At 52.8% G+C, this 25247-nt stretch overlaps 2 protein-coding genes and 10 non-coding genes across 12 annotated transcripts in view; all 12 read right to left on the bottom strand.

The window, feature by feature from the left end:
* Nucleotides 1-3065, bottom strand: part of STX5 (syntaxin 5) — a 27210-nt gene extending 24145 nt beyond the window's left edge. Inside the window, exon 1 of the mRNA XM_075073094.1 lies at nucleotides 2994-3065. The gene's annotated coding sequence lies outside the window, so the exon portion shown is untranslated. The remainder of the gene's footprint in view (nucleotides 1-2993) is intronic.
* Nucleotides 1919-8935, bottom strand: WDR74 (WD repeat domain 74). Its single transcript, XM_032798981.2, has 11 exons — nucleotides 8638-8935; nucleotides 8439-8545; nucleotides 8074-8195; nucleotides 7301-7364; nucleotides 6890-7033; nucleotides 6428-6529; nucleotides 5730-5830; nucleotides 5264-5319; nucleotides 4814-4956; nucleotides 4579-4635; nucleotides 1919-4272 (listed from the first exon to the last, which is right to left on the bottom strand). The coding sequence occupies exons 1-11, from the start codon at nucleotides 8696-8698 to the stop codon at nucleotides 4090-4092; spliced, it is 1140 nt and encodes a 379-aa protein (XP_032654872.1). The 5' UTR covers nucleotides 8699-8935; the 3' UTR covers nucleotides 1919-4089.
* Nucleotides 8936-16361: 7426 nt separating this feature from the next.
* LOC116836327 (small nucleolar RNA SNORD31) lies at nucleotides 16362-16430 on the bottom strand. The gene has a single exon (XR_004376432.1). It is a non-coding gene; the product is annotated as a small nucleolar RNA SNORD31 (small nucleolar RNA).
* A 292-nt stretch (nucleotides 16431-16722) lies between these two features.
* On the bottom strand, nucleotides 16723-16847 carry LOC116836339 (small nucleolar RNA SNORD22). The gene has a single exon (XR_004376437.1). It is a non-coding gene; the product is annotated as a small nucleolar RNA SNORD22 (small nucleolar RNA).
* A 260-nt stretch (nucleotides 16848-17107) lies between these two features.
* LOC116836332 (small nucleolar RNA SNORD31) lies at nucleotides 17108-17171 on the bottom strand. Its single transcript, XR_004376433.1, has one exon. It is a non-coding gene; the product is annotated as a small nucleolar RNA SNORD31 (small nucleolar RNA).
* A 239-nt stretch (nucleotides 17172-17410) lies between these two features.
* On the bottom strand, nucleotides 17411-17482 carry LOC116836360 (small nucleolar RNA SNORD29). The gene has a single exon (XR_004376444.1). It is a non-coding gene; the product is annotated as a small nucleolar RNA SNORD29 (small nucleolar RNA).
* A 474-nt stretch (nucleotides 17483-17956) lies between these two features.
* LOC116836325 (small nucleolar RNA SNORD30) lies at nucleotides 17957-18026 on the bottom strand. Its single transcript, XR_004376430.1, has one exon. It is a non-coding gene; the product is annotated as a small nucleolar RNA SNORD30 (small nucleolar RNA).
* A 336-nt stretch (nucleotides 18027-18362) lies between these two features.
* Nucleotides 18363-18489, bottom strand: LOC116836335 (small nucleolar RNA SNORD22). Its single transcript, XR_004376434.1, has one exon. It is a non-coding gene; the product is annotated as a small nucleolar RNA SNORD22 (small nucleolar RNA).
* A 406-nt stretch (nucleotides 18490-18895) lies between these two features.
* On the bottom strand, nucleotides 18896-18972 carry LOC116836367 (small nucleolar RNA SNORD28). Its single transcript, XR_004376448.1, has one exon. It is a non-coding gene; the product is annotated as a small nucleolar RNA SNORD28 (small nucleolar RNA).
* A 217-nt stretch (nucleotides 18973-19189) lies between these two features.
* On the bottom strand, nucleotides 19190-19258 carry LOC116836312 (small nucleolar RNA SNORD27). Its single transcript, XR_004376427.1, has one exon. It is a non-coding gene; the product is annotated as a small nucleolar RNA SNORD27 (small nucleolar RNA).
* Nucleotides 19259-20123: 865 nt separating this feature from the next.
* On the bottom strand, nucleotides 20124-20199 carry LOC116836321 (small nucleolar RNA SNORD26). The gene has a single exon (XR_004376429.1). It is a non-coding gene; the product is annotated as a small nucleolar RNA SNORD26 (small nucleolar RNA).
* A 3341-nt stretch (nucleotides 20200-23540) lies between these two features.
* Nucleotides 23541-23727, bottom strand: LOC116836354 (U2 spliceosomal RNA). Its single transcript, XR_004376442.1, has one exon. It is a non-coding gene; the product is annotated as a U2 spliceosomal RNA (small nuclear RNA).
* Between the last annotated feature and the right edge of the window lie 1520 nt (nucleotides 23728-25247).

The raw sequence follows: 25247 nt of genomic DNA, 5'->3' as shown, positions 1-25247 counted from the left end.
GCCTTCCGTCCCGAGTAGCCAACCCTTGGTGTTGAGCAGGGGGGGGAGATATTGATACAGCATGGCCAGAGGGCAGCATAAGAGTGTTGGCAGGCGGGCTTATTCCCTGCCAAGGAAGAAGGTTTGCTTTAGATTAACTAGAAAGCTGTGGCCAATTAGAGCACCTGACTCAATTAGAGCACCTGACTCCAGTCATGGGATATAAACCCCGGCTTCAGTCAGACGGGGGTGGTAGTTGAAGGAGAAAGGTTTGGATTGAGCAGAGTGCAGAAGAGAAGAGTTTGTCCAGAGAGAAATAGAAGGTTTGGAGGAGTGCTGGCAGTGGATTGGGAGCCCTACAGAAAACCCTAGGTAAGGGGCACCAGGCTTGTATAGAAGAGAGGCGAGAAGCCTGTCACAAGCTGACGGGTATGAGAGGGAAGTAACCAGGGAAGAAACCGCTAGTCAAGTGGTTCACCACAACCCCAGGGCCCCTGGGTTGGGACCTGGAGTAGAGGGCGGGTCCAGGTCCCTCCCTCTCCACTCCCCTCCTCCAAGGACACTAGGGGAATGACTAAGAACTGGTTCAGAGGCAAGCAATAGCGCCCTGAACCTACCCCAGGGAAGAGAAAGCGCGAGACCCAGAGAACAATACCGGCAATTTGCCACACTGGTTAAAAGACAGGAAACAAAGGGTAGGAATAAATGGTCACATTTCAGAACAAAGCGAGGTAAATAGTGAGGTCCCCCAAAGATCTGTACTTGGACCAGTGCTGTTCAACATATTTATAAATGATATGGAAAAGGGGGTGAACAGTGAGGTGTAGATTTTACAAAATTATTCAAAACAATTACGTTGAAAGCAGACTGCGAAGAGCTACAAAGGGATCTCACAAAACTGGGTGTCTGGACAACAAAATGGCAAATGAAATTCAGTGTTGATAAATGCAAAGTAACACACATTGAAAAAAAAAAATAATCCCCACTATACATACCAAACAATGGGATCTAAATGGAAGAGATTTTGGAGCATTGTGGAGAGTTCTCTGAAAACATCTGCTCAATGTGCAGCGGCAGTAAAAAAGCGAACAGAATGTTGGGAACCATTAGGAAAGGGACAGATAATAAGACAGAAAATATCATAGTGCCACTATATAAATCCATAGTATGCTCACATCTTGAATGCTGTGTGCCGTTCTGGTCACCCCATCTCAAAAAAGATATATTAGAATTGGAAAGGGTACACAGAAGGGCAAAAAATGATGAGGGGTATGGAACAGCTTCCATATGAGAGATTAAAAAGACTAGGACTGTTCAGCCTGGACCACAGATGACTAAGAGGGGATATGATAGAGGTTTATAAAATCATGAATATTGTGGAGAAAGTGCATAAGAAAGTGTTATTTATCCTTTCACATAACACAGGAACCAGGGGTCACCTAAGGAAAGTAATAAACAGCAGGTTTTAAACAAACAAAAGGAAATATTATTTCATACAACACACAGTAAACCTGTGGAACTCATTGCCGGGGATATTGTGAAGGCCAAAATATAACTGGATTAAAAAATAATTCAATGATTCATGGAGAATAGGTCCAGCAATGGCTATTACCGAAGACGGTCAAGGATACAACCCCACATTCTGGGTGTCCTAACTCTCTAACTGGGAGGAGATGACAGGAGATGGAACACTTGATAAATGCCCCCTTCTTCTAGTCATTCCCTCTGAAGCATCGGCCACTGGTCACAGTCAGAAGACAGGATACTGGGCTAGACAGACCATCAGTCTGACCCAGTATGGCCATTCTTATGTTGCCCCAGAGGATAGGTCACAACCCCTTCACTCTGGAGTTTAGAACAACTGAAATTATTGTCATTTGTCCTGCCACAGGTGCCAGAACATTGGAGTTATTATTTACACAGGTTATCAAGATACAGGTTCAACCATAAATTCCTTTATTAAATCCAAAGGCCAAATAAACAAATTGCCTACAAAGCCTAAATAATAAGCAATTTACCACATTCAGACTGTAACAAAATATTTATAAGCAGCTGATTAAGATAATTACAAATGGGCTAAACGTGGGTTCACATGGGCCCTAAGTTTTTCAATAACACTGGTGTGTGGAATGCAAAGGGCCATGCTGGCTCATTGTAAAACAGATTCTTTGTCTTATTTTAAACCATCCGCAGTCAGAGGCTTTCTCTTCAGAAATGTTTCATTTCTAGTTACTCTTTGAACCAGAGATCCTCCCTACTTCATGTCTTCTGGCCTGATAACTCATTACCTTCAAGGTCTTTCTTTACAACATGTCTTCAGCCAAACTAAAGCTAACTTTAATTCTCTAATTTTATACGTATTCTACATCTTTACAAGCTCTATGGTAAGGCAAATTAAGAGCCACCATGAAGTAGTGTTGTCCAGTGGAAGGGCGGAGATCCAGAGCTCCTGGGTTCTATTCCTGGCTCTAGGAGAACAGTAGGGTCTAGCTGGTCACAGTGGAGGGATAGCTGGGCATCAGGATGCCTAGATTCCACTCTGCTCTGGGCAGAGTAGGGATGGGAATTTCTCCTCACTGGCTCCGAGTTTCCCCAGAGAATAAACCCAAAGACAGAGTGCAATGCAACCCCAGCAGACCCAGGGCTAGGAGTGTAACCTGGAGGGAGTGGGGGCCAAAGGAGCCCCCCAGCTGGACAGATTGACAGAGATTTCTATCTGTCACAGAGCAGCATGAAGGGCCCAGTAGCCTTCCCCTGTGGTGATTCCATCTCCCCTCTGTAGACCCCTACTCCCTGCGAAAGTCCCATGATCCCCCTCTTTCCAGAGCTGGTATCTCCATCTCCCCCTACCCCCGAAGATTCCCCATACACACGTGTAGCCCCGCCGCCTGCACAGCCTGCCCCCACCACCAGGCCCCTCACTTGAAGACCCCTCCCTTCCTCCGGCAGGGGTCACATGCGCCTGCAGGGATTCCTCCCCCCGGGCTGCCCTCCCGAGGCAGGGATCTCCCCACCTGCAGTGCCACTGGGCCCCTCTGCTCCGTCCGGCTCCGCGGCGCGGGCCCTGCGGCCGGAGTGCATGCAGCCCATGGGTGCGCTGCCGCCACCTGGAGCCCTCGGCTCCGGCCGCAGCGCGGTGCCCGGGCGCTTTGTGAGGTCAGCGCCTCCCCGGCGCAGTCTCCAGGCGAGGGCATGGTCCGGGCCACGGCCCCGCTTCCTGGGGAACCGCTGCACGCAGCACCCCGCCTGGCTCAGGCCGGCTCCCCCGGACCCCTCCCAGCTGCTCCGCCCGCACCACGGCCCCGCCTCCGGCTCCTCCCCGGGAGCAGCTCGCAGCTGCGTCTCCCACGTGTCCTGCCCACCCCAGCTGAGACAGGCCCCTGAGAGCGGAGGGGCCCTGTAGGAGACTCCATGGGTGCGGGCAGGGCACAGAGGGGACAGCCAATGGCTAGGGCACAGACCAGCTGCACGTGGATGGAGAGCTGATGGGGGGCGGGGTCATGTACAGGAGCCCCTCCCCCAATACCCACCCTGGGAGCAGCCTTCCCCCTACAGACACTGGACCATCTAGGAAAGAGCAGGGCTCATGCCAATGCTCCACCCACTTCACTCCCCCCCCCCACAGACACACACACTTCCAGGACAAGGCATGGTTACAGGTTCTTTTTACACAGCTGTGTGACAGCTGTTACAGCCTGGGGATCCAAGGGTAGGTCCAGATCCCTCACCCCAAATATTTGCTCCTCTCCCCTCTCACTGGCCCAAAGAATGGGCCTTAATGGACCCAGCTCTGCCCTCCAGCCCCTCAGTGGGCTGTGGCTGCCCCCAGCTCAACCTGCCTGTGCATGTACATTTGTCCAAGGGGGGAGGTGGGGCGGGGGGCAGCATTCTCTGAGAGGTTAGGGCCCTGCCAACCCCAGCTAAGGCTGGCACATTTAAACCCCTCCTTCACCCCCATCCCTTTCAGCAGCAGGGGAGAGGCTGGTGCCTCTGGCTAGCAGAGACATGAGGCTTCCCCTCCCCTTGCCCAACCAGGAGTCCCTATGGCTGGGGTGGGGAGCGAGTTCATTATCCTTTCTGGCTGGGGCACAGGCTCCCCACGCGCCCTCCTCAAGGCCCAGGGCTCATTCTCTTCTGCTTCTTGGGATGCTTGCCTAGCTGGATCTCCCGGACATTGGGGTCCACGGTGCGCTTGAGCACTGTTCTGGTAGCCACAGTCTCCATGCCATCCCACAGCTCATCTTCCTCCTCCTTCACATCTGCTTGAGGGGCTGTAGGTTCAGGGTCTTCATCCTGGAGGGGATGGGGTGTTGAGGGAGGCACAGTCAAAGCAAGCAGCACCCCGTGCAGTCCCTTGACTACATGAAGGGACCCCTGTAGAAACACAAGGGAAGGGTCCCTACCCACTACCTTAAGCAGGTTTAGGGGAGCAGGAGGCCCCGGCCGTGGGGTCTCTCCCTTGCTCTACGCCCCCAACAGCCCTCAACCCAATAACAATGCAGCCAGGAGAGAGGCAGCCAAGATGCAGCAACCCCACAAATGGAGCTCCCACACCCAAGAGGGAGCCCCCTTTGCTCCCTCCCCACCCACTACACTCACCTCCCACTTCTCACAGCTGGTCAGCAGCAGACAGTTCAGCCGGGACTTCAGATACACCTGCAAACAACAGGGGTCAGAGATCAGGATACAGCAACATGTCCATAAGGGAGAAGGAATCACTGCAGCTCCAGCCTCTCCCAGCAGGGGTCACTGTAGGGAGTGGCAAGAGCAATGGCAGCAGAGGCACTACCAGCAGGGGTGCTGTGCATGGGATAGGCGAGGGTGCAGCTCTCACCTTGTGTACCAGGCGCTTGTCCTCGATATTATGTACCCGCAGGAATCGGTCAAGGCCACAGGAAGCCACGAGTGGGAGGGTTAGGTGACACTGGACACTGCGCACACTCCCAGCAAAGCCTTTCAGGCATTTCACCAACCGTCCTGCCACAGAGAGAGATGGACCATCACTGAGCCAGCCCCCAAGCCCACCTCCAGAGATCCAAGCCAGAGGGCCCAGTAGCACCCTGTCCACTGACTCAACTTCAACCTAGCCTCTACCTCCTGACTCCTCACCCCCATGAATCCCTCCTCCACCCCCAAGGCTAGACTTCTCCCCTGCCCCAAGACGAACAATGTTCCCTCTCCCCTACAGAATCCCATACTCCCTCTCAACATTAGCCCCCCCATACCCTGAGGCTGGCAGCAGCAAAGCGCTGTGGGCTGCATCCTCGCCCCAGCCCCTGCTCACCTTGCCGCAGGTCGATGACAGCCATGTCCCCGTGTGAGCTGCCTACCACCACAGAGCTGCAAGAAGATGGGTGTCAGGCACAGGCAGGACAGGCGCCACCACTTTAATTGCCCACCCCATGGTCACAGGGATGCCCACTGCCCAGCCAGGCTTCTGCACTTCACCACCCACCAAGGAGCCATCAACAACTCCTTCCCCTCCACCCCAACCCGCTCTCCACTCAGATCTGGGAACAGAATCCAGGAGCCTGGGCTCCCAGCCCCCCTGCTCTGACCCAGGAGCCAGTGCTGCCTCCCACCAAACAGAACCAAATGGAGGTCTGGTGCTGAGCTCTGAATAGCTATCAACTGCCTGCCCTTGGCATTCATAGTCGATGCCTCACCCCAAGCCACAGAACCACTGCACTGCTCTCCCGCAACTGTGTTCAGTGCCCCCGCCCCCTCAGCCGGCAGGGAGAGTGACTCACTCAGCACCAGGGGTGAGGGAGAGGGCTGTGAGGGGATACTCCCCATAGGTCGCCTCCAGCACAGGGCGCCGCTGTGGGGAGCTGGGGTCGTACAGCCGCACCTGGGAGAGACAGAGAGGGCATCAAAGTGGCCCTGCACACCCGCTCCCTGGCAGACAACCACTCTGCCCCAAGCAGATGAGATGGGGGCATCTGAGGTCAGCTACTGTCAGGATATAAACCCTCCAAACACCTGAATGCCCCTCCCCCCAGAACTTCCCTCTGCATCTCAGACCCTGATTCCCCTTCCCCATCTGCCCAAGCCCTCCAAACCCCAATCCAACACCTCTATTGCCCCAACTCTTCCCTCCAGTCCCCCTGCTCCATAATCCCTCATCCCTGTTTGCACCTCAGACTGATCCCCTTTCCCATCTCCCCTACCCCAAACACCATCCTGCACCTCCCCTTCCCCAGGTCCCCCTCCCTCTACTCCCAGCCTCTCAGACCCCAGTCTGCTCATCCCTCCCTCTGCGGGCTCCCCAGATCCTGATCCCTTTCCCACCTCAACCCAGCTCACACCCCCACCGCCTCCCAAGTCCCTCCCCAGACCTTCTTCAGAACCCAATCCCCCCCTACACGCTCCTCCAGACCCTAATATCACCTCCCTCCTACAGACTCCAATCCCTCCATTGCATCCAGTCCACCCCTCAGGCTCGTACCTGGTGGTGCCCAGTGCAGGTGACAATCTTCTCAGAGCCAGGTAGGAACTGCAGGTCACGCTCCCACACAGGCACCCGGAGATTGAGCCAGTCATTCTGCACCTGCCAAGAGGGGTGAGGCAGGATAAGTGGAACCACAAGGCCTGGGCCAGGTTTGCTCCCACATGGCCTGAGAGGGTGCTGGGCTCCAGGCAGGGGCAGGAGATGAAATGTAGATCTTGCCAGGGATTGGGGGAAGGGATGGAGGGAGGAGGAGTGTGTATGGTGGGGCACAGGCTCAGGAAACAATGGGTGGGTCAGGACAGACTCTCCCCCAAGGCGTAGGATATAGACTTAGGGCCAGGCCAAGGGCTTCCCTCCTCACAAGGGCAGATGCTGATAGAGGCCATGGCCAGGTAGGGGTACGGCCAGGGCTCCCTAGAGCACGGGCTTGTATGGGGAACATCTAGGGCAAGCACTCACATTTTTGGCACGGAAGATGGGTTCCTCAGGCCGATGCAAGTCCCAGACCTTCAGAGCGTTCTCCTTCCCACCTGTCCCCACACACTGCGGCTGGGCAGGGTTCTGGCGCATACAGCATACACCAGCCCCAACCTGGGTTTCCATCTAAATGGGGCAGCAGAAAAGAGGGAGTTACGATAACCCTGAGTGCCGGGATCCTGGCAGGACTGAGATCCACTGCACTTATCCCTCCCCACAGAGCACACAGGAATTGTCCCCACACAGCTCGACTCCCTGGGAACAGCCTGGGAGGCAACAGTGTTAGTCCTAATCCAGGTCAGATTCCTTCCTAATGCAGTATTCCCCACTTAGCCATATCCCACCACCAACCCAGCATCCACTGTCCCAGGCTCCTCCCCATGAGAGACTTACATTTTCGGATGAGGCATCCCGCCAGACCTTGAGGAGACCAGACTCCACACAGGTGATGATGGAACTGCACATGCCGGCCAAATAGTGGGGGTGAGAAGGAGAAAATCCAGATAGGGAGGACAGAGAAATAAATCATTGTTAGTTTCTAACAGCAGGCACAGGCCACACTCACTACTGGAATTAGGGAGTGAGATGGATGGATAGGCAGACAAGGAATGGGTGTCACAAAGGGAACTTGAATCTCCTGCCCAAAGAGAGTGAAAGATGCTTCTCTCGCCTACTCCCCCCATGGGTGTATTTCTTTTTGGCAGCTGGGTAGATTAAGTCTCTGAGTGAACCATCCAACATCAGCTGCTGTAAGAGACAGGACAGCAGGCTAGATGGGCCCATTGGTCTGATCCAAAGATAGGCATGTGCATGCATGTTGTGATATGAGGTTCAAGGAGCTCCCGCATCTAACCTGGGGGTGGCAGGGAGCAGGAAAGGGTAAATGATCTAATCCAGGGGTTAGCTGCGTGAGACCCAGGGTTAGATGGGGCTACAGATCTGATGGGGTGGGGACGGAGAGGGGGACACTTGGGGATAGAGAGATCCATGAGTCTCCTAGGAAGAGGAAAATGTGAGAGACCTGGAGTTAGATGGGCCTGATCCTGGGCGGGAGGGAACAAGGGGGATGGGTGAAACCTGGGGTTAGATGAGCCCACAGATAAAAAGCTGGAAACAGGCACAAGGGAGCTGGGGGGCAGCTGCCTGGTTCAGAGCACGGGACCCACCTGTCATGCACGGCCAGGCCACAGAATGAGCCCTCCCCGCCCAGACATTGCCGCGACTCTGTGAACTTTCCCTTCTCGGTGCTGAACAGCTTCACTGACCCATCCAGGCAGCCGATGAGGATCTGGAGAAGGAGAGTGGTCAAGGGGCGCCCCGACAGCAGCCCCTCTCACTGCCGCCCTGACCCTTCGGCTGCAACCCCTCTAGGGTGACCGACAGCAAGTGTGAAAAATCAGGACAGGTGTGTGTGTCGGGGGGTAATAGGAGCCTATATAAAAAAAAGACCTAAAAATCGAGACTGCCCCTATAAAATTGGGATAGCTGGTCACCCTAAGCCCCTCCCCCGCCGCCGCCCCGGGCCCCTCACCTCGGACTCGGAGGGGTCCCCCCAGCACATGGCGCAGACGCCCTCATCCCGGCGCAGCGCCGAGGCCGCCACGTAATTGGTGGCCTGTCTCCGCCGCAGGTTCACCCCTAGGAGAGAGACAAGAAATGGTCACAACCGGGGGGGAGGGGAGAATGGGACAACACCGCCCCCCCCCATTACGGCCGCCTCTCCCCGATACCTTTGAGGATGCCAGTCTCGGATCCAACCCACACGTGATTCCACCGCGCCGAAGACGCCATCTTGACTCGGTGCCTCTCTCTATCCGCTCCGGCTCGCTCCCTCCTGTCTGTCCTAGGTGGCCGGAATGTGCTAAAACAGAACGGAAGTAGGGCGGGGCCGGACCGCTTACAATGTTACGCCGGAAGCCGGATGTGTATTAGACTTCGCGGTTCGTGACAAACCTGGGACGGATTTGCTTCCGCTCCTTGGTGTCTCACCGAACCCTTTCCTACCTACACCTAGTCCTACTCGCAACGTTCCCCCCACTGCCTGTTCATTGTGCACGCTCCCCCTCCCCACCAACCCAGATTTCGTGTGTTGCTTGAGCAGATGGTGTGCACCCTTTTTGCCCCTCCCCAATGTGGAAAGTCCCCACTCTCTGCCCACCTCCCACAGCAGCCGGGGGAGGAGTCATAGCAATAAGTGAGCCAGAGTAGTTGATTTCAACTTTCCCTTATGGTATTTGTTGACTATCGGTCTCATGCCGGTATTTAGCCTTAGATGGAGTTTACCACCCGCTTTGGGCTTGATTCCCCACCAGATGCAGGCGGGAATTTGGAGTCAGGGAGCAGAGCATGGTCTTTATTGGCTGTTTAGATCCTGACCTCACTGGGTCAGGGATTGTCTCTTGCTGTGTCTGACCAGAAGACCCAATCTCAGTCAGGGTCTGTGCAGTGCCCAGTCTGATGGAGTCCCTGATCTTGGCTGGGTTTATGCAGCACCAAGCAAGAGGGGACTCTGATGTAAGTTAGGAGTCTCTAGGCACTATTATTATACACATGCTCATAACTGATATGGGAGGAGACGCAGCACATTGTGTTGGTGCCTCATTTTTTTATATTTAACTCTAAATAATTAGACTGGGAGAGTCAAACCTAGTTATTAAATGTCAGTAAAATGAGCATTTGACACACAGCCATAGAACAATTTATTTACACTGGAGTTGCTGAACAATAATAATAGATCTTCACAACTGACATAAGACAAAAACGAAAGGGCAAAGAGTCAGTCCAGCTGTGGCCAGAGTCTGACCTCCATGTATTTTAATTGGTGAACATCCCCACAGCCAGTAATGGCCCCTTCAAGTCAAAGAATTCCACCTTCGCATATATCTTATATCACAGAGTAACCCCTCTTTTCCCATTCCTGCAACCTCCCCATCTCTACTGACATGGATGGGAATTTCTGGCTTTGTCTGTGTTTTGGTACAGGAAACGATGCCCCAGAGATACTGTTAAGTCCACTAGGGATTTTGCTGTGGCCAATATGGAAGATGCTCAGATACTAGGGGGCTGGCAGAGCCTAGGCATTCTCACAATACAGACCTCATCCACAGCAAAGATGGAAGAGAGACCTGGTACAAGGAACGGAAGGAACAGAGAGACAGCTGGAGCCACCCCGAGGGGTGGATTTATCCATCTATCCCTGGCCCCATCATCACAGAATATGGGCACCTCACCAGCTTTAATATATTTATTCTCACAGCCCCCCTTGGGATGTAGAGACATGCTATTATCCCCATTGAACCAATGGGGAACCGAGGCACATGGAAAAATTAAGTGACTTGTCCAAGCTCACACATGGAATCTGCGGAGGAACAGGAAATCAAACCCAGGGTTACCAAGCCCCAGCCTAGCAAGCTAACTAGTGGACCATGGTCCCTCCCTACACAAGCTACTGCTGATACACAGAGGGTAGGGATTGGCGAGGTCAGCAGAAATGGTAGCATCAGGGTCCATCTCAGCTCCACCCTATCCCAGGATGGAAAACGTGCATGCCCAGGGGTCTCTGAATTTCTGTGAGCAGCACAAATACCATCCCTTATGAGGTCACAGTCTGTCTAGGCCCCTCCTCTGCAGGAGCAAGTTCCTCCCATCAGACCCAGACAGCATGGGAGTCTCAGCAAAGCCAGAGCAAGAGCAGTGGCCTGTTGGGTTCCTGCTTTCCAGAGCTTGTGGATCAGCTGGCTTCCTGCTGCTAGCAGTCAAGGCAGGGGCAGGCTGCACCACAGTGTGGCCAGGAAGGGTGGTCAGCGCAATGCCAGGAGCAGGGCTGGGCAGGCAGCACCCCTACGGCACATGGCCCAGACACAGATCTAATCCACACCCTCCACCTCCTGGAATGGCTTGATGACATCAAAGCAAAGGCAGGTGTGTTGGCTTAGCAGCCCCAGGTCCCCACTGTCCATGCGGTCCTGCAGGTGCCTCAGGGGAAAATGGGGATGGGTGTGTGTTACGGGTGTGTGTTACGTGTGTGTGCGTGTGCGCACGCACAATGAGTTTGAAGGGGGAAGCCATGCTCCCTCTAGGGAGCACCTCCAGGTCCAACACCACAAAGACCTTGGCCAGACCCTCACGTTCCTGACATCCGACACCACAGCACTCATGAGCAGAAACCTATTGCAAAGGGCTGAGCCTGCATCCCAGCACCCCATCCCAGAGCCTGAGACCTGACCCTTCATCTGCACCACCCCAACTTCCAAACCTCCCCCCCATGCCTGAGCCAAAGGCCTCACATATCCCCACCCCAAAGACTGGGCCCTGTACCTTGCCAGCTGCTGCGTTCGACCCCCCAGTGCCTGGGACCTATGTCCTCCTACCCCAGTGCCTCAGGGCACCACCCTGCCCCCCCGTTTCCCTGCAGAAGGGTGACCGCAAGGTAGAGAAGCAGGCATGGAGGGGCTTTCACTTTCCCTGCATATTCCTCTGTGGGTGCCAGTATGTGAACACAGACCACACATACACCTAGCTCATGTAGCGCTCTCCCCACCCTAAGCAGCTTTCACCTTCCCTGCCTTCAGTAGCAGCAGAGAATAGGCACTGCCTGGGCACTGGGACCTGCTCAGGTGGACACAATGCCCGCTGCTATGTGCTGGCACAGCTAGCTCCCCTCCCACAGAGCCCCAAATGGCTGCCACCATGGTGAGCAGGTCTCAGCTACTTGCTTCAGCCCTGGCAGATGCAAGCCTAGGGCTGACTGCCAAGGCCCCACTTAGCAGTAGGTTTGGCTGAAGTGGGAGTTTGCCTGTTAATCCTGGGCTCCCCAGGGTCAGGCATGCAGCTGCTGTGACAGGCTCAGACAGGTTAACCCCTCCCTGCTCACAGCATCTACTGCACCCAGGAACCCATCAGCCAGATGGTCAACTGCAGAGGCTCCCCAGCAAAGTCTCAGTGGGGAGGAAGAGAGCTGGTGACTCACAGCTGGGCCCACTGGGGAGATTGCTATACCCAGGCGGCTTTGTCTAGGGCCATCCCACACGGCTCAGGTGCCAAGCCAGCACCTCTGTACCTTGAGGGGGCAGGGAGAGACCCCTAGTGCTCTATTGGCATGTGCAAACCAGAATTTCTTCAGCATGAGGGGGGCCCAACCCAGCTCTAAGCACATCAGGCACCCAAAGAAGTCTGAGCCCAGGAGCTTGGCCCTATCCCACACACATAGCTTTCTCCTCTATGAGCTGATGGAGCTGTAGAATCCACGCTTTAGAACCTAGCATGACAGCCTAGGCAAGGCCACACACCTGCCCTGGGGCAGCTCTTGGAGCACGGATCTCACAGCTTCCCAGCCAGGGTTTGGGCAGAGGGTCCCAGCCCATCATAGACATGGACTCCTCAGCAGTCCTGGAGTAGGCTGGGCTCAAACTAAATACAAGGGAGGAAAGTCTCCTTCACCCTGAAGGGCTGTGTGGCTCAAAAGCTTCTCTTACCCAGAGAAATGGGTCCAGTAAGATATTACTGTGCCATTGCACTCTATATGCTTTATGAAAATATGCTTATGATTTTGAATGATGCAACTGGAATATGCTTTATGCAAAAGGTCTCTTGTAAGGTATCATTACAAAGCTTGTAATCTGTTTCAGAGTAGCAGCTGTGTTAGTCTGTATCCACAAAAAGGAGTACTCGTGGCACCTTGGAGACTAACCAGTTTATTCTGAGGTGAGCTGTAGCCCACAAAAGTTTATGCTCAAATAAACTGGTTAGTCTTTAAGGTGCCACAAGTACTCTTGTTCTTATAATCTGTGTTCATCCTATTTGTTTGCATGAATTATTTCTGTCTGAAGTTAGGAGGATCATATGTTTACATCAGTAATATAAATTTAAGTGGAAGTCATGAAGGGTGCTTCAGAAGCAATGAACTGTAAATGGCTCAGTTTACTTGCAAACCTTCCTATGTACTGTGAGCCAGCCCAGGAAGAATGGAGGCTGGGGGCTCATATGACATGTGATCATGTCACCTGACACTGGAATCCATCTTAAATCTGGCACTTTTCCATTTATGAGGGGGGCGGATCTAGAGAAACGAAGAACTCTTGTCTTGTGCCAAAGCTATAAAGGGGGTGGAGCAGCACAAAGACTTGGCCAGTCATGAGAAAACCCTTAGTTAGTACCTGAGATTGCTCCTGGTGGTAACAAGGACTGTAGTGGGGAAAGGATTGGGCCCAGCCTAGGAAGGAGTCTAGTCTGTGAAAGCAGCATATTGGAACATTGTTGAGGGTGAGATAGTACCTATAAATCCATTTCCCAGTATATGAGGCTTAGACTTGCATGTTTTTGCTTTATTGGGCTTGGTGACTTACTTTGTTCTATTACTTGAAACCACTTAAATCCTACTTTTTATACTTAATAAAATCACTTATTAATGAACCCAGAGTAAGTGATTAATAGCTGAGGGAGAAAACAGCTGTGCATCTCTGTGTTTTGAGCAGGGGTCAGCAACAGATGGGACACTTGCCAAAGATGGCACACTGGCATGCTAGAGTCCCAGCAGTCTCCATTAAAAATCCTGCTCAGCCCAGCCCGCTCTCCTCTGCCCTCAGCAGGGGCAGGGAGCAGAAGCATAGCAATGTGCACACAGTGGGCAAATAGCCCCACAATCCCGGCACAGCAAGCTGTCAGCCCCTCTCCCACCTTCTCTCCTCCCCTGGAGCCCTGCCCCCTCACGCAATGCTGTGGGGGTTGGGGCTGCATGCGGCTCCACAGGGAGGCAGACATACTACCCCCTCCCCTGGAGCCATGCTGCCTTGCACAGCGCTTTGAGGGGCAGGGCTGTGTGCTCCTGCAAAGCAGCATATCTGGCTGCGTGGAACCTCATGGTAAGGGGTCCAGAGCTGGGGGAATTAGGTAAAGGGGTGTAATTAGGGGACAGGGTGGGGTCTCTGGATGGGGCATGGGAGTCCTGGAGTCGGCAGGGACTAGATAGAGGTCAGAGCAGTCAGGTGAACAGAAGCAAGGAGGGTCCGGGGACAAGGAGCTGGGGGGTTGTATGAGTCAGGAGTTCTGAGAGGTCCTGTCAGGAGGGAGGGGTGTGGAGAGGGGTTGGGACAGGCAGGGAGCAGGGGTGCTGGATGCATCAGGAGTTTGGAGGTCCTGTCAGGAGGCAGGAAGTGGCTGGATAGGCATGTGAGTGCCAGGGGGCTGCACTGGACTGGGCTGGGCTGGGCTAGGCTAGGCTAAGGGTCAGGGCAGTCAAGAGACAAGGAACAGGGAGGCTTAGATAGGGGGTGGGGTCCCAGGGAGCAGGGGAGTTGGGTGACTGCCCCCCAAAACTCCCAGCACTCTTGCCTGAGGCCTGACCCCCTCACACAAACTCTGCTGATCCCTGCCCAGAGCCCTACACCTCCCTCATACACATGCAGCCCCTCTGCTTGACTCCTTCATTCCCCCCTCCCCTGCAACCCTAGCCCTGACTCTGGCACCCCTACACCTACCCAGCCCTGACTCTACCCTTCTGCTTTGAGTCCTGCACCCCCTACATTGCCACCTGGAGCACCAAATGGGAGCTCTTGCACCCCACCCCACTCCCACCTGCACCTCTCACATCAAATGGGAGCTGCCCAGGTAAAGTGCCCCACACCCAAACCTCCTGCCTCAGCCCAAGCCCCCTCCCTCATTTTAGCTCCTGGCCCAACCCTTCACCCCCAGCCCTATGCTCAGTGCACTCCCACCCTCAGCTCAGTGCAGAGAGAGGAAGAGAATGGCCAAAACCAGGGAGAAGGTAGGTACCTCCTGTATGTGGGGAGGTCTGGGACTCCAGACTGGCAGCAGGTTGAGCTGTTCTGGCAGCTGGGATCCCACTGGCAGGAGCCAGTGGATGGAACTCCTGAGCAGCAGTGGGCTGAGCAGGTCAGTCCATGGCTGGTCTAGGGTCCTGGCCACCAGCCCCCTGCTGGTTTGGGGTTCCATCCACTGGCTCCCGCCAGTGGGATCCCAGCTGCCAGAACCACTCAGCCTGCTGCCAGTCTGGGGTCCCAGCCACAGGCCTCGCTGAGCCTGCTGCTGGCCTATGTAAATAGAACCCCAGACCAGCAGTGGGCTGAGTGGGCCTGTAGCATAAGATCAACATTTTAAGAAGCTTTATTTAAAATGAAATTAAACATTTGAAAACCTTGTTTATTTTACAATACAACACTAGTTTAATTATATAATATATAGACTTAGACCTTCTAAAAAAACATTAAAATGTATTACCAGCACACAAAACCTTAGAGTGAATAAATAAGACTCAGCACACCACTTCTGAAGGGTTGGTATTTGGATACCATGGGGAACTGGGTGTCAGTGCTAGAACCAGGTAACCTGCTTGAACCAGAGCATACCAGGAGTGCCCTCAGCATGACACTAATAAAGGTATCACACTGAAGATCCGCATTCTGGCCCTGTCACACAGCAGTCAGGTATGGGGTATTGCTCCTGCTCAGCATACTGGCTGAAACCAAGGACAGGGAAGTGCCTGCAACACTGCCATTGTAAGCAGTATAACTTGAGGCTATGCAAGGGCTGAGTGAATGCATTTAGTGTCCTGCCTCAGCTGTTAGCTGGGGATGGAGAGAGCCTGCTGTGGCATGGCAAGAGCACCAGCCTTAGCCACTAGGATACAGGACAATCTAGGCACAACCAGCTCGCCTAGAGACCAACCCCCTCCCCTGCTCTATAGGGTCTGCAAGCCAGAATGAGGCTCCTTTTCTTTAGCATAAGAGCACAGCCCACCTCTAAGCTCTGTCCAGGGAGCTGTAATCCCTCACTGTAGGTATGGTTGTGCACGGCCTTAACTCCACCTAGTAACTCTCCCTCCTCCCCAGCATGATACCAGCCAACCCACATGCACACTCCAGCAGCCTGGTATACACTGGGGGGGGGGGCGGGGGGGGGGGGGGGGGGGGGGGGGGGGGGGGGGGGGAAGAGAGAAAATCAAGTCGACGTAGCTTAGATCGAATTAAAATTGCTTACTTTGCATCCCTGCGGCACTGGATCGACAGCCGCAGCTTCCCCCCTCCCACTATCAACTTTGCTCCTGCCTCTCACACCGCTGGAGTTCAGCAGTTTACAGGAGAGTGATTGGGATAGATTTATTGTGTCTACACTACACGTGAAATCAATCCCCAATACATCGATTGCTACCCACCAATCCAGCAGGTAGCGTAGACATACCCCAAGGCTCCAGCTGTTCTGTGCAGAGATGTTTTATTTAAACAATCAGTACACACAGAACCACACACTTAAGGGGCTGGCTACCCCCATCAACACTAAGCTGCTGCTGGGTTTGTCACAGCTGAGCAGGAAGAGCTCTTCCTGAGAGCAGGTGTGATGGCAAAGCTGCATCTGGCCCACATGCTCCAACCTGCAGGAGGGAAGGAGACCAGTGAGAGGAGTGCCCCTGGGCAGCGGCAGACAGACAGAGTCCCAGGGTCGAGCATCAGAAAGTACCAGTCAGTCACCAGCATCAGACTGGGGCGGTAAATGGTTCATCATATACTCAACCACATGCCCGAGGAAAGGGAGAGGGCCAGTATGGGGGTGGAGCTAGTAAATTCCAGCAGAAGGCACCATGCTATGGGGTGGGTGCACCAGCACAAGGAGTGAGACAGCTCATCCCTGGACATGGGAAAGGATCAGCACACGGGGCAAGTACAGGAGTCAGTGGCAATTGCACTCACCTGCTGTGCTGGGATGAGCCATGCTTCCAGGCAGCCCTATGAGAAACAAGCAGAGAACTGCAGGAGAGCTGCTTCCCATGGCATACCCCACCCCTCACCTCTATGCTGCCCAAGTCCCATCAGACAGTTCCTTTTGGAACACAGTTTCCTCCTCTCTCTCCACCGGCCCAGTGGGTTCAACCTTGGCAGGTTCTGGACCAGCATGGACAGTAAGACGTGACCTGGTTTCCTCATCAGGACATGACACCTACCCACCTCTCACCCACAGCCAGGGACAAGTGGGGCCAACCCCCATCTGTATTGCTATGGAGGTAGCAGAGCTCCTCTTTAACCAGTCCCTTCCCCAACTGGTGCTTATCAGCCTACCTGCAGCTCCAATGACTGACTGCCCATTCCCTGGCAGGAATTCCAAGGCTCCTGAAACAGAAGAAACAGTTGTTGGAGGGCTGGGCAAGGAGCAGGCCACCATGTTCTCAGACCACACTGCTACCAGGCTCCTGGCCTCAGAGGGAACCACTCAGTCATGGAGATCAGACTGGGGCAGTAGCGGTCTCACTGAGGAGCCAGAGTATGGGACAGGACACCTGCCATAGGGCAGAGCTTGCCATTCAGCTTACAGTCAGGGGCAGATGTGGTCTCTGCTCAACTCCTTGCCCATCCCTCCTTTACACCCATAGGCCCAGCAATCACTCACCATTCCAGGCACTTCAGACCCCAGGCCTCTGGCTACCTGCTGGGAGATGACAACCCAGTCAGCTACTCCCCAGCACACATGCCCCAAACTCATCTCCCACTCTGCGCAGTTTCTCAGTTGTTCAAATATTTTCATGTTTATAGTAAAATCAAAGTGAGCTAGTTTGGCTCATCATTAAAACTGCAGTGAGCACCTCTTACCCCACAAGACAGCACTTTACCACACCTGCCACAACTGGGTTCTGACTAGACTCCCTAGGCACTACCACAACTGTTTAACACACCCAGAACTGGCTGCCCTGACACCACCAGGAAGCTATACTCCCTCCATGCCCCTTGTCCCAGTTGTTTGGAGAGGAAACTTTGATTTCAGTGGCATTTGCAACACATGCACCAGACAGGCAGAGCTGCACAGGGACAACTGCAGCATCTGGTCTCTTACGCATGCTTCTATGCAAGGGACATTTGCAAAGAGCCCTGGAGAGAGCTGAAGGACACTTACCCATGACTCAGTGCAGTGCAGCCATCCACTCCAGCATCTTTAACCTAAGAGAAGAAAGGTTATTTGATCTGAATCCTTGAGGCCCTGAATTCTAAACTTGCATCCCCAGACTAAGCTCCCTGAGAAGGCAATGCCTGCAGCCTGTTCATCACCAAGCCTCAGAGTCAGAGTCTCAACAGCAATGTTCAGCCGAACGAGATTCCAAAGTGAGTTCATCATGTCAGTGGGAACAGGCAGCTAGGACTGAGCTCCACCTATCAGCTGATGATCTGTGTGCACCCTTACCTGGGCAGCTGGATCAGGAGCTGGCCAAGACTAACTTCAGGAACCTGAAAAGAACCAGAGCATCTGATTAGTGTTTGCTCTCTGCTTGAGAGTGGTATTCATCACCCCAATGCTCAGATACAAGGTGCTCTGGGATTATATCCCTCTCCCCTTGTTGTTTTACAGGGTGCTTCTCCTGCCTGAGAAGGCAGTGCGCAGAGCACAGTGTTATAGGGAAAAAGGGGTGGGTTAATCAGCCATTACACTCAGGGAACAATGTCAGATCCAGCCAAATGTCCCATCAGACTGCTCCTCTTGGAGCATGTTCTCCTCCTCTCATGCTGCAGGTACCAGTGGGTTCACCTTTGCAGGTTCTGGTACCAGGACAGCCAGTAAGATAGGCACAAGTTTCCTCATTGGGACAGTGGACAGAGGGGGCACTATGACTGCGTAGGTCACTCACCCTTCCCACATCATGGCATCTCACCTATATAGAGAAGAGAATCAGTTAGTGAGCACAGAACTGGGACACAGCTCATTGGAGCAGAGCCAGAGCAGTTTGATCAGGGCTTTGGTAACTCAATGCCATGAGACAAGTGTCGTCCAGCTAACATGGTATCATCCTTTCAAACTGCCACCTATCAAAGTAATGGCCCACCCCAGAGCTACAGAAAGGAACTGGACAGGCCCTACAATGCTAGGGACACTGCAAGAGATGCATTTACCTGAGACAGGTGTTCATCCCAGGAGGAGTTCACCTAGAGGGAAAGCAGAGAGACCTGTGAGACAGGTGTCTGGATGAGCAGCATCTTTGGCTCAAAGGCCAGCTGCCATCAGAACTCTAACATGCTTATTGACCAATGTTCTTCAAAACTTTTCAGAGGAACTGGTTCAGATCACATGGCAAGGGGGCTAGGGCACTGATATACCCAGAGGCGAATGCTCAGCACACAGAGCCTTAGCAGGGAAGGCCTTCCAGGCCCACAGAGACCAATAATTCCCAAACCTACCTGTATGAGGTTAGACTCCATCTGGGGATGGGGGTAACCTGAAACAGAAAGAGCAGATTAACCCTATTCCTAGACCAAAAGTCCCTCACCCATCCCTAAGGATGATCTCTACGTTCTCAGAAGTAAGCTGGCATCACAGACACTCAGCCATATGCTTGTCTGTTTGCATTCATCACTGAACAGCAAAGGAGCAGAAGCCTGACTGTGTCCATGGGAAACAGACCCTACACTGACCAACCACCACAGCAGTCCTCAAGCTGGGTAGAGGATTGAGCTGCCAGGCACACAGGAATGGTCAGAGCCATTTGCGGAGCCACAAATCCCCATCCTCAAAAGAAAAAAAAACAAAACACACTACACTTAGATTCTGCCCCAGTATGCACTACTATTTACTGAAAACCCAAAACATGGGAGACAGCACTGCTGCAGTGAGCAGGAGAAAAGTTTGGATCAGTCCAATACATACAGACCCAAACCAGCACTGACCATCCCCCTCCATCCTGCCCAGCCATCATGCCAAGCAGGGCACTTTCTGCTGGTCTAAGAGGGATGCATACTTGGAGAGGCAAGGCTGTTCCACACAGGAGACCCACCTAGCAGGCAGTGAGTCAGTGGATGAGGCTCCACTTAAGCCCCAAGGCAACAGTGTGTATCCCTGCTCCCATCCGATCCACATTAGGGAAGACAAGCTGCACCTGACCATGATGTAAGTGAACTGGTTTCCCCTGTGCAGACCACCCCATGTTCTAGTATCATTTTTATCAGATGGAGAAAGCTCAACTACTCACATGTGAAGAGGCTGCAGATGCACATGAATGATAAGACCCATGCCTGAGAAGAGACACATATGAACCTTAACATGCAGTCACTAATCCTGCTCCTACAAGAGCATCATTCCTGCAACCTGGTCTACCCACTCCCCATGTTAAGGGCAAGTGCTCTCTTCTGGTGCTGTTCAACAAGAGCCTGCTTCACTCCCTGCAAGGCTGAAGCACCAGGCCACAGAGACCTAAATGTAATCCACACCTACCTGAGCTAAGGTCAGTGCCACTCAGAATCTGGTAAAGATTTTCTCCACTGAAGCCTCAGAAAGAGAGAGTTCAGCATTTATCATCTTTGCAGCACTTCATACACCACTCTTCTCCCAAGGCACCCAACTAACAGCAATGATATGCTGCATTAACAGTGACATGTCACCATCACCACACCCCACCCTGTAGCATGCCCCACTCAGCTAGCTTTCTACATCAGGCAAGCATCTGGGAATTTCAGCCATTTAGACATCAGACAGTATGACACTATGGCCGTATAAATTTAACCATGGACCCTATGGCCACCCTAAATGTCCCAAATACCAGAAACACCTGCCCCTAGGAGCTGGGCTGAGCCTGGGAAGGAGTTTGAATGCGAGAGAAGGTGCATCTCTAACCAGTGCTACACAAGCTCCAGTATACATGAAGGCATTTGCAACTCACCTAGCAAGCAGTCAGGAGTTTTAAACCCTGCATACAGAGAAATATCATTAGGAACGTGGAATGGACACATGAGCACCATGGCAAAGTGGGCAAAGCTCTAAACTACCCCCCAACATGGGCAAGATCCCCTAAAGGTCCCCAGTATCATGGCATGGCTGCCCTTCATACCCTTGGCCACAGGGGTGGGGGTAGGTCTGCTCTCCTCAGATTTATTTGGGGTCCTCACAGGGCTGTCAGCACAGGTCTGTGATAGGTCTCATCATAGAGAGAACAGCCTCCGCCCCAGGAACCTGACTGCAAGGGAGTCCCGGCCAGGGTGGCCCTGCGGGGGAGAGCGCCCCCTGAAGGAGGAGCGACGCCGCACGTGGCTGGTGCCTTGGCACATGGTGGCTGCAGGGCCAGGCGTCGGGAGCGCTCAGCCCATAACCAGGGCTCCTGCAGAGAAATCGCCCTCAGCCACTCCAGGCCCGCGCTCCAGGCGGGTCTCTCATGCGCAGGGCTCCACCTCCCTGAGCAGCGGCGGCGCCGGAGGGTTTTCCCGGGCGGGGAGAGCGAGCTGGACAGCGGGCAAAAGGACCATAGTGGGGAGGGCACCTGAGGCGACACACGGGGCGGGGCACGTATCCCCACCACGGAACTGTGTGTCACCTGTGGGGGCCCCCAGCCTCCCCATTGCTCCCTCACAGCAGCACCCGCTCCCCAGCACCATACACCACGTGCAGGCTGACCAGCTCCTAAGTGCGAAAAGTCAGGAGTGGATATAATATGAGCCTATATTCAAAAAGCCCCAAAATCTGGACAGTCCCTATAAAATCAGGACACCTAATCACATGGCTCGCAACATGGCTGCGGATCCTTTCCCCGCCTCCCACCCCGCGGGACGCAGCTCCCCGCCCGGTGCGGGTGTCACTCCCTCCCAAGATCCCCGAGGTACCGTGGGTAGCAGCCACCCGCCCCACAGGAGAGGCTCCCGAGGCGGAGCCGCGTGGCCGCGAATTACCCCCTCTACACTTACCCAGTGAACGCCAGTCAGCAGTACCTAAGCAAAATGGCCGAATTTACCCCCAACCAGGGCTTAAATACCCAAGAACCAGGGGTATGCCGGGAAATCCTCCTTTCTCAGAAGGAAGCCGAATGCGCATGTGCAACGAGGGGGTGGCGGGAGCCCAGAGCTTGTGCCCGTCTGAGGGGGCGGCGGTACGTTGATATTCACGCATGCGCAATATGAATAAGGGGGTGAGGCAAACGAAGACGCGACGGAATATGAGAATGCAAGCATAGGGGGAAATAAAACGGAAGTCTGAGTACGCATGCGCAGGGAGGAAGTGGACCGCTCGAGAGCCTGAAGGTGCATGCTTATAGAAGTGGCGGGATGACCGGCAATCTGCGCGCGCAGGAGATGAAGGCATGTGCGAGAATCTCAGTGCGCATGCGCTCTACTGGTGGCGAGCGGGCACGCGCCCTGGTATTGTGCGTTCGAATTTGGCAGGCGCTAACTGCGGTGTTATCATTGGTCTTTTGTTTGCAGGGGCAGAGGGGAGGAGGGAAAGGAACCCCTCCCCCTCGGGAATCTCCTCATTGCCCTCCCCTCAGGGCCCTCCGCGGGTCTTCGCCCCCCCGCCCAGGAATTACCTGAAGGATCGCTGAGTCCCCCAGCTCCGGTTGACTCACCGCCAGCAGAAACTCGCTCCAGCTCAGCCTCTGGTCACCTCCAGGGACCGTGTCTGGTTCCTCCCGAAGAGCGAGCCAGAACCTGCGCCCCCGCACCCCAGGAAATGGCGCCATCCATGGTGGGGTTATACTGGAATAGCTACAGCGCGGTGGTTACTCTGCTTACAGCAGCAAAGAGTCATGTGGCACCTTATAGACTAACACACATTTTGGAGCAGGAGCTTTCGTAGGTGAATACCCACTTCACCTCATGCATCGGAGGAAGTGGGTATTCACCCACGAAGGCTCAAGGTGCACAGGACTCTGTTGCTTTTAAACATCCAGACTAACAGGGCTGCCCCTCTGATACTCCGCTTACAGGAGGCCAGTCAATTCCCCTATGTAGACAAGCCCTGCGTCGGGGTCCCGGCAGCCAGCTCTGCTCAGTCTCCAGCGCTCCCTTCACTTTTGCAGCTGCTGCCGCTCTACAGTTGGAGCTGTGGAGCTTTGGCGCCACCTGCTGGCTGTGATTGCAAAGCTTGGTGGAAAAACAAATAAGTGCAAGGGAGGAGCAGCTCTCCCTGCGCGCCTGGCGGGGGTCCACCGAGCCCCCACAAACCAGCCTTTCACAGAAGAGTAACGCTGAGCGCTGCACAGCGTCACATACGTTGCATGACGTACACGCCTCCCAAAGCTCTTTGGAGAGGAGGTAAATAGCTTAAGCTTCACTCTGCAGAGCAGTTGGAAAGGGGCAGCCAAGTGCAGTGTCCTGTCCCAAGACACATGGTAAGAACCAGAAGTTAAGTATTAATGTTTTGAACTTGTGCCGTGGAGAATTGGGGCCCCTGTGTGCTGGGCGCAGTTGAGTTTCCAAACGAAGATTACTGGACCAGATGTTGAGTGGGAAGAAGAATACAACCAAGTCCATCTAATTATCTATGCAGTTATTTATATACAGGTGAGCTTCAACATTATAACAAAATAAGTATCTCTGTGACAGACCTTCCCTCATTTGTTCCTCACACTGCTGAAAGCATTCACTGCACAAAGTGGAATCCCAGCTTTTTAAAACTCCTCCAGTGACACACAGAAACTTATGGCTAGGGTTACCAGTTAGCAACGGTGAAAAAACAGGACAGGGGGTGGGGCGATAATAGGTGCCTATATAAGAAAAAGTCCCCAAAAATGGGACATCTCGTCACCCTACTTATGGCTATAAACTCACACAAAATAACATCAATAAACCTATATCCTAAAAATATCACAATAAAAGGGTTATATAAAAAAGATTCAGAGTTAAAACAAATTCAATTTTTTAATCACTATAGTCTCCCTCGGGGGCGGTGCACCATTCCTGGTGATACTGCAATACCAGATAGATGCGTGGAGTGGATGGAGCAAGCTCCTATTCCATCTCCGTGTTCCAAGAATCTATTTAATATATAGTTCTAAAAGAAAAGGTGAATCAGATATTAAACTAAGAAGAGATTTAAAAATTGTATTAAAACTAATGTTTAAAATCAAGTTTACACAGTTAAGAAGGAAGGTACCATACATCTGGGGTGAGGCTTGAGTTATGAGAGATTACAAATACTGATTACAAGGTTCGCAAGATACACACGTAGTACATAATCAATGTAGACCCAGATTGGGGTATGGGAGTTTTTAAAGCATCGGTAAATAAGTGATCTTCGGTATGCCACCCATAGAATATATTTAGAGTCCAAGTCACTATTGGTGTAGCACAGTGGTTCCTAAACGGGTTCATGAGCCCCTGGGGGTTCGTGAAATATTACAGAGGGTTCTTGGGAAAAAATTCCCTAATGGCGAGCAGAGCTGTCTCTAGGGACCCGGGCAGCACAGGGCCAGCAGCCTGGAGCCCCTAGACTTCCAAGAGCTAAGCAGATCAAAGCAAGCATATCTATCACACTGAGATTTAAACTTCAAGACTCATAAGAAATTAAAAGGGAGGTGGATATTTTTTGCTATTTTTTAAATTAAATAGGCAGCTAGTATTGTTTTTTAAATTATCATGAAGAACAATTTTAAGCTTTGTTGTAACTGCATTGTTTGCCTGGACTGCTCAAGACCTGAATGCTTGTGTAGGAGGAACTCTGAGTTGGCTTCTTAAATACCTTCATGCTGTTTCACATCTGATACTCCTTGATGAAATATAGGAGCCTTGTTTTATAACAGGCTTATTTAAAGTGATACAAGCTACAAAAATGAGATCTTGAAAGAGTGTTGCCATTTTCATAATGTAATAAAAATACTGTAATGATAAATAATAATACTAAATAGTGTGTAATAAGCATGTCATAAAAACAAATTTTATATTTCCAAGATCACTGCTTTTATAATTTATACTCAGGTAAAGGAAAAAATCCCTGGAAATATTCATTTTTAAGACAGAGTTTGTGAGACTTGACATTTTAGTGAAAGGAGTTCACAGGTGGTTAAAGTTTATGAACCACTGGTGCAGCGAATAAGTACATGGGTGGGGTGCATCCCTTGGTTCATCAAGGAAGGAATCTGCTGGTCTTGTTTACTTGCCCTAGTACTGAGACTGACTCCACATGCTCTCAGCACTGGGTCGTTGTGGGGTGCCCCACATGCCCAGGGCTTCCACAACCAGGGTGTAGATCTGGACCTTATAGTCCTGGGCTTTCAGGGTGTTGGCCAGCAGGGTGTATTTCAAAACCTTCTGAGCTTGGGCCTCATGGAAGACAAGAGACCTGTTTTCAACTGGCATCATTAGCCAAAAAGCTGAGAGGCTTACATTGAAATTTCAGGCAGCCTTCCTGACCCCATAGTTTTTCACACGACGACGACATACACTTGAGAAAAAACAATGAGGAGTACTTGTGGCACCTTAGAGACTGAGGCCTGGTCTACACTACGCGTTTAAATTGATTTAAAGAGCGTTAAATCGATTTAACGCTGTACCCGTCCACACTACAAGGCCCTTTATATCGATATAAAGGGCTCTTTAAATCGATTTCTGTACTCCTCCCTGACGAGAGGAGTAGCGCTAAATTCGATATT

Source organism: Chelonoidis abingdonii, chromosome 17 (genome assembly GCF_003597395.2).
Source record: "Chelonoidis abingdonii isolate Lonesome George chromosome 17, CheloAbing_2.0, whole genome shotgun sequence".
NCBI classification, from domain to species: domain Eukaryota; kingdom Metazoa; phylum Chordata; order Testudines; family Testudinidae; genus Chelonoidis; species Chelonoidis abingdonii.
This window is presented reverse-complemented; position numbering and strand designations above follow the sequence as displayed.

Bases quoted from the DNA above. Each gene is read 5' to 3' on its own strand.
- WDR74 (XM_032798981.2), bottom strand. From the start codon at position 8,698: ATGGCGTCTTCGGCGCGGTGGAATCACGTGTGGGTTGGATCCGAGACT. The intron at 6,530-6,889 runs GTGAGTGCTTGC...CCCTCTTGGCAG, and splicing joins CCATCTTCCGTGCCAAAAAT to GTGCAGAATGACTGGCTCAA. The intron at 5,831-6,427 runs GTACGAGCCTGA...TGTCTCTCCCAG, and splicing joins CCTGCACTGGGCACCACCAG to GTGCGGCTGTACGACCCCAG.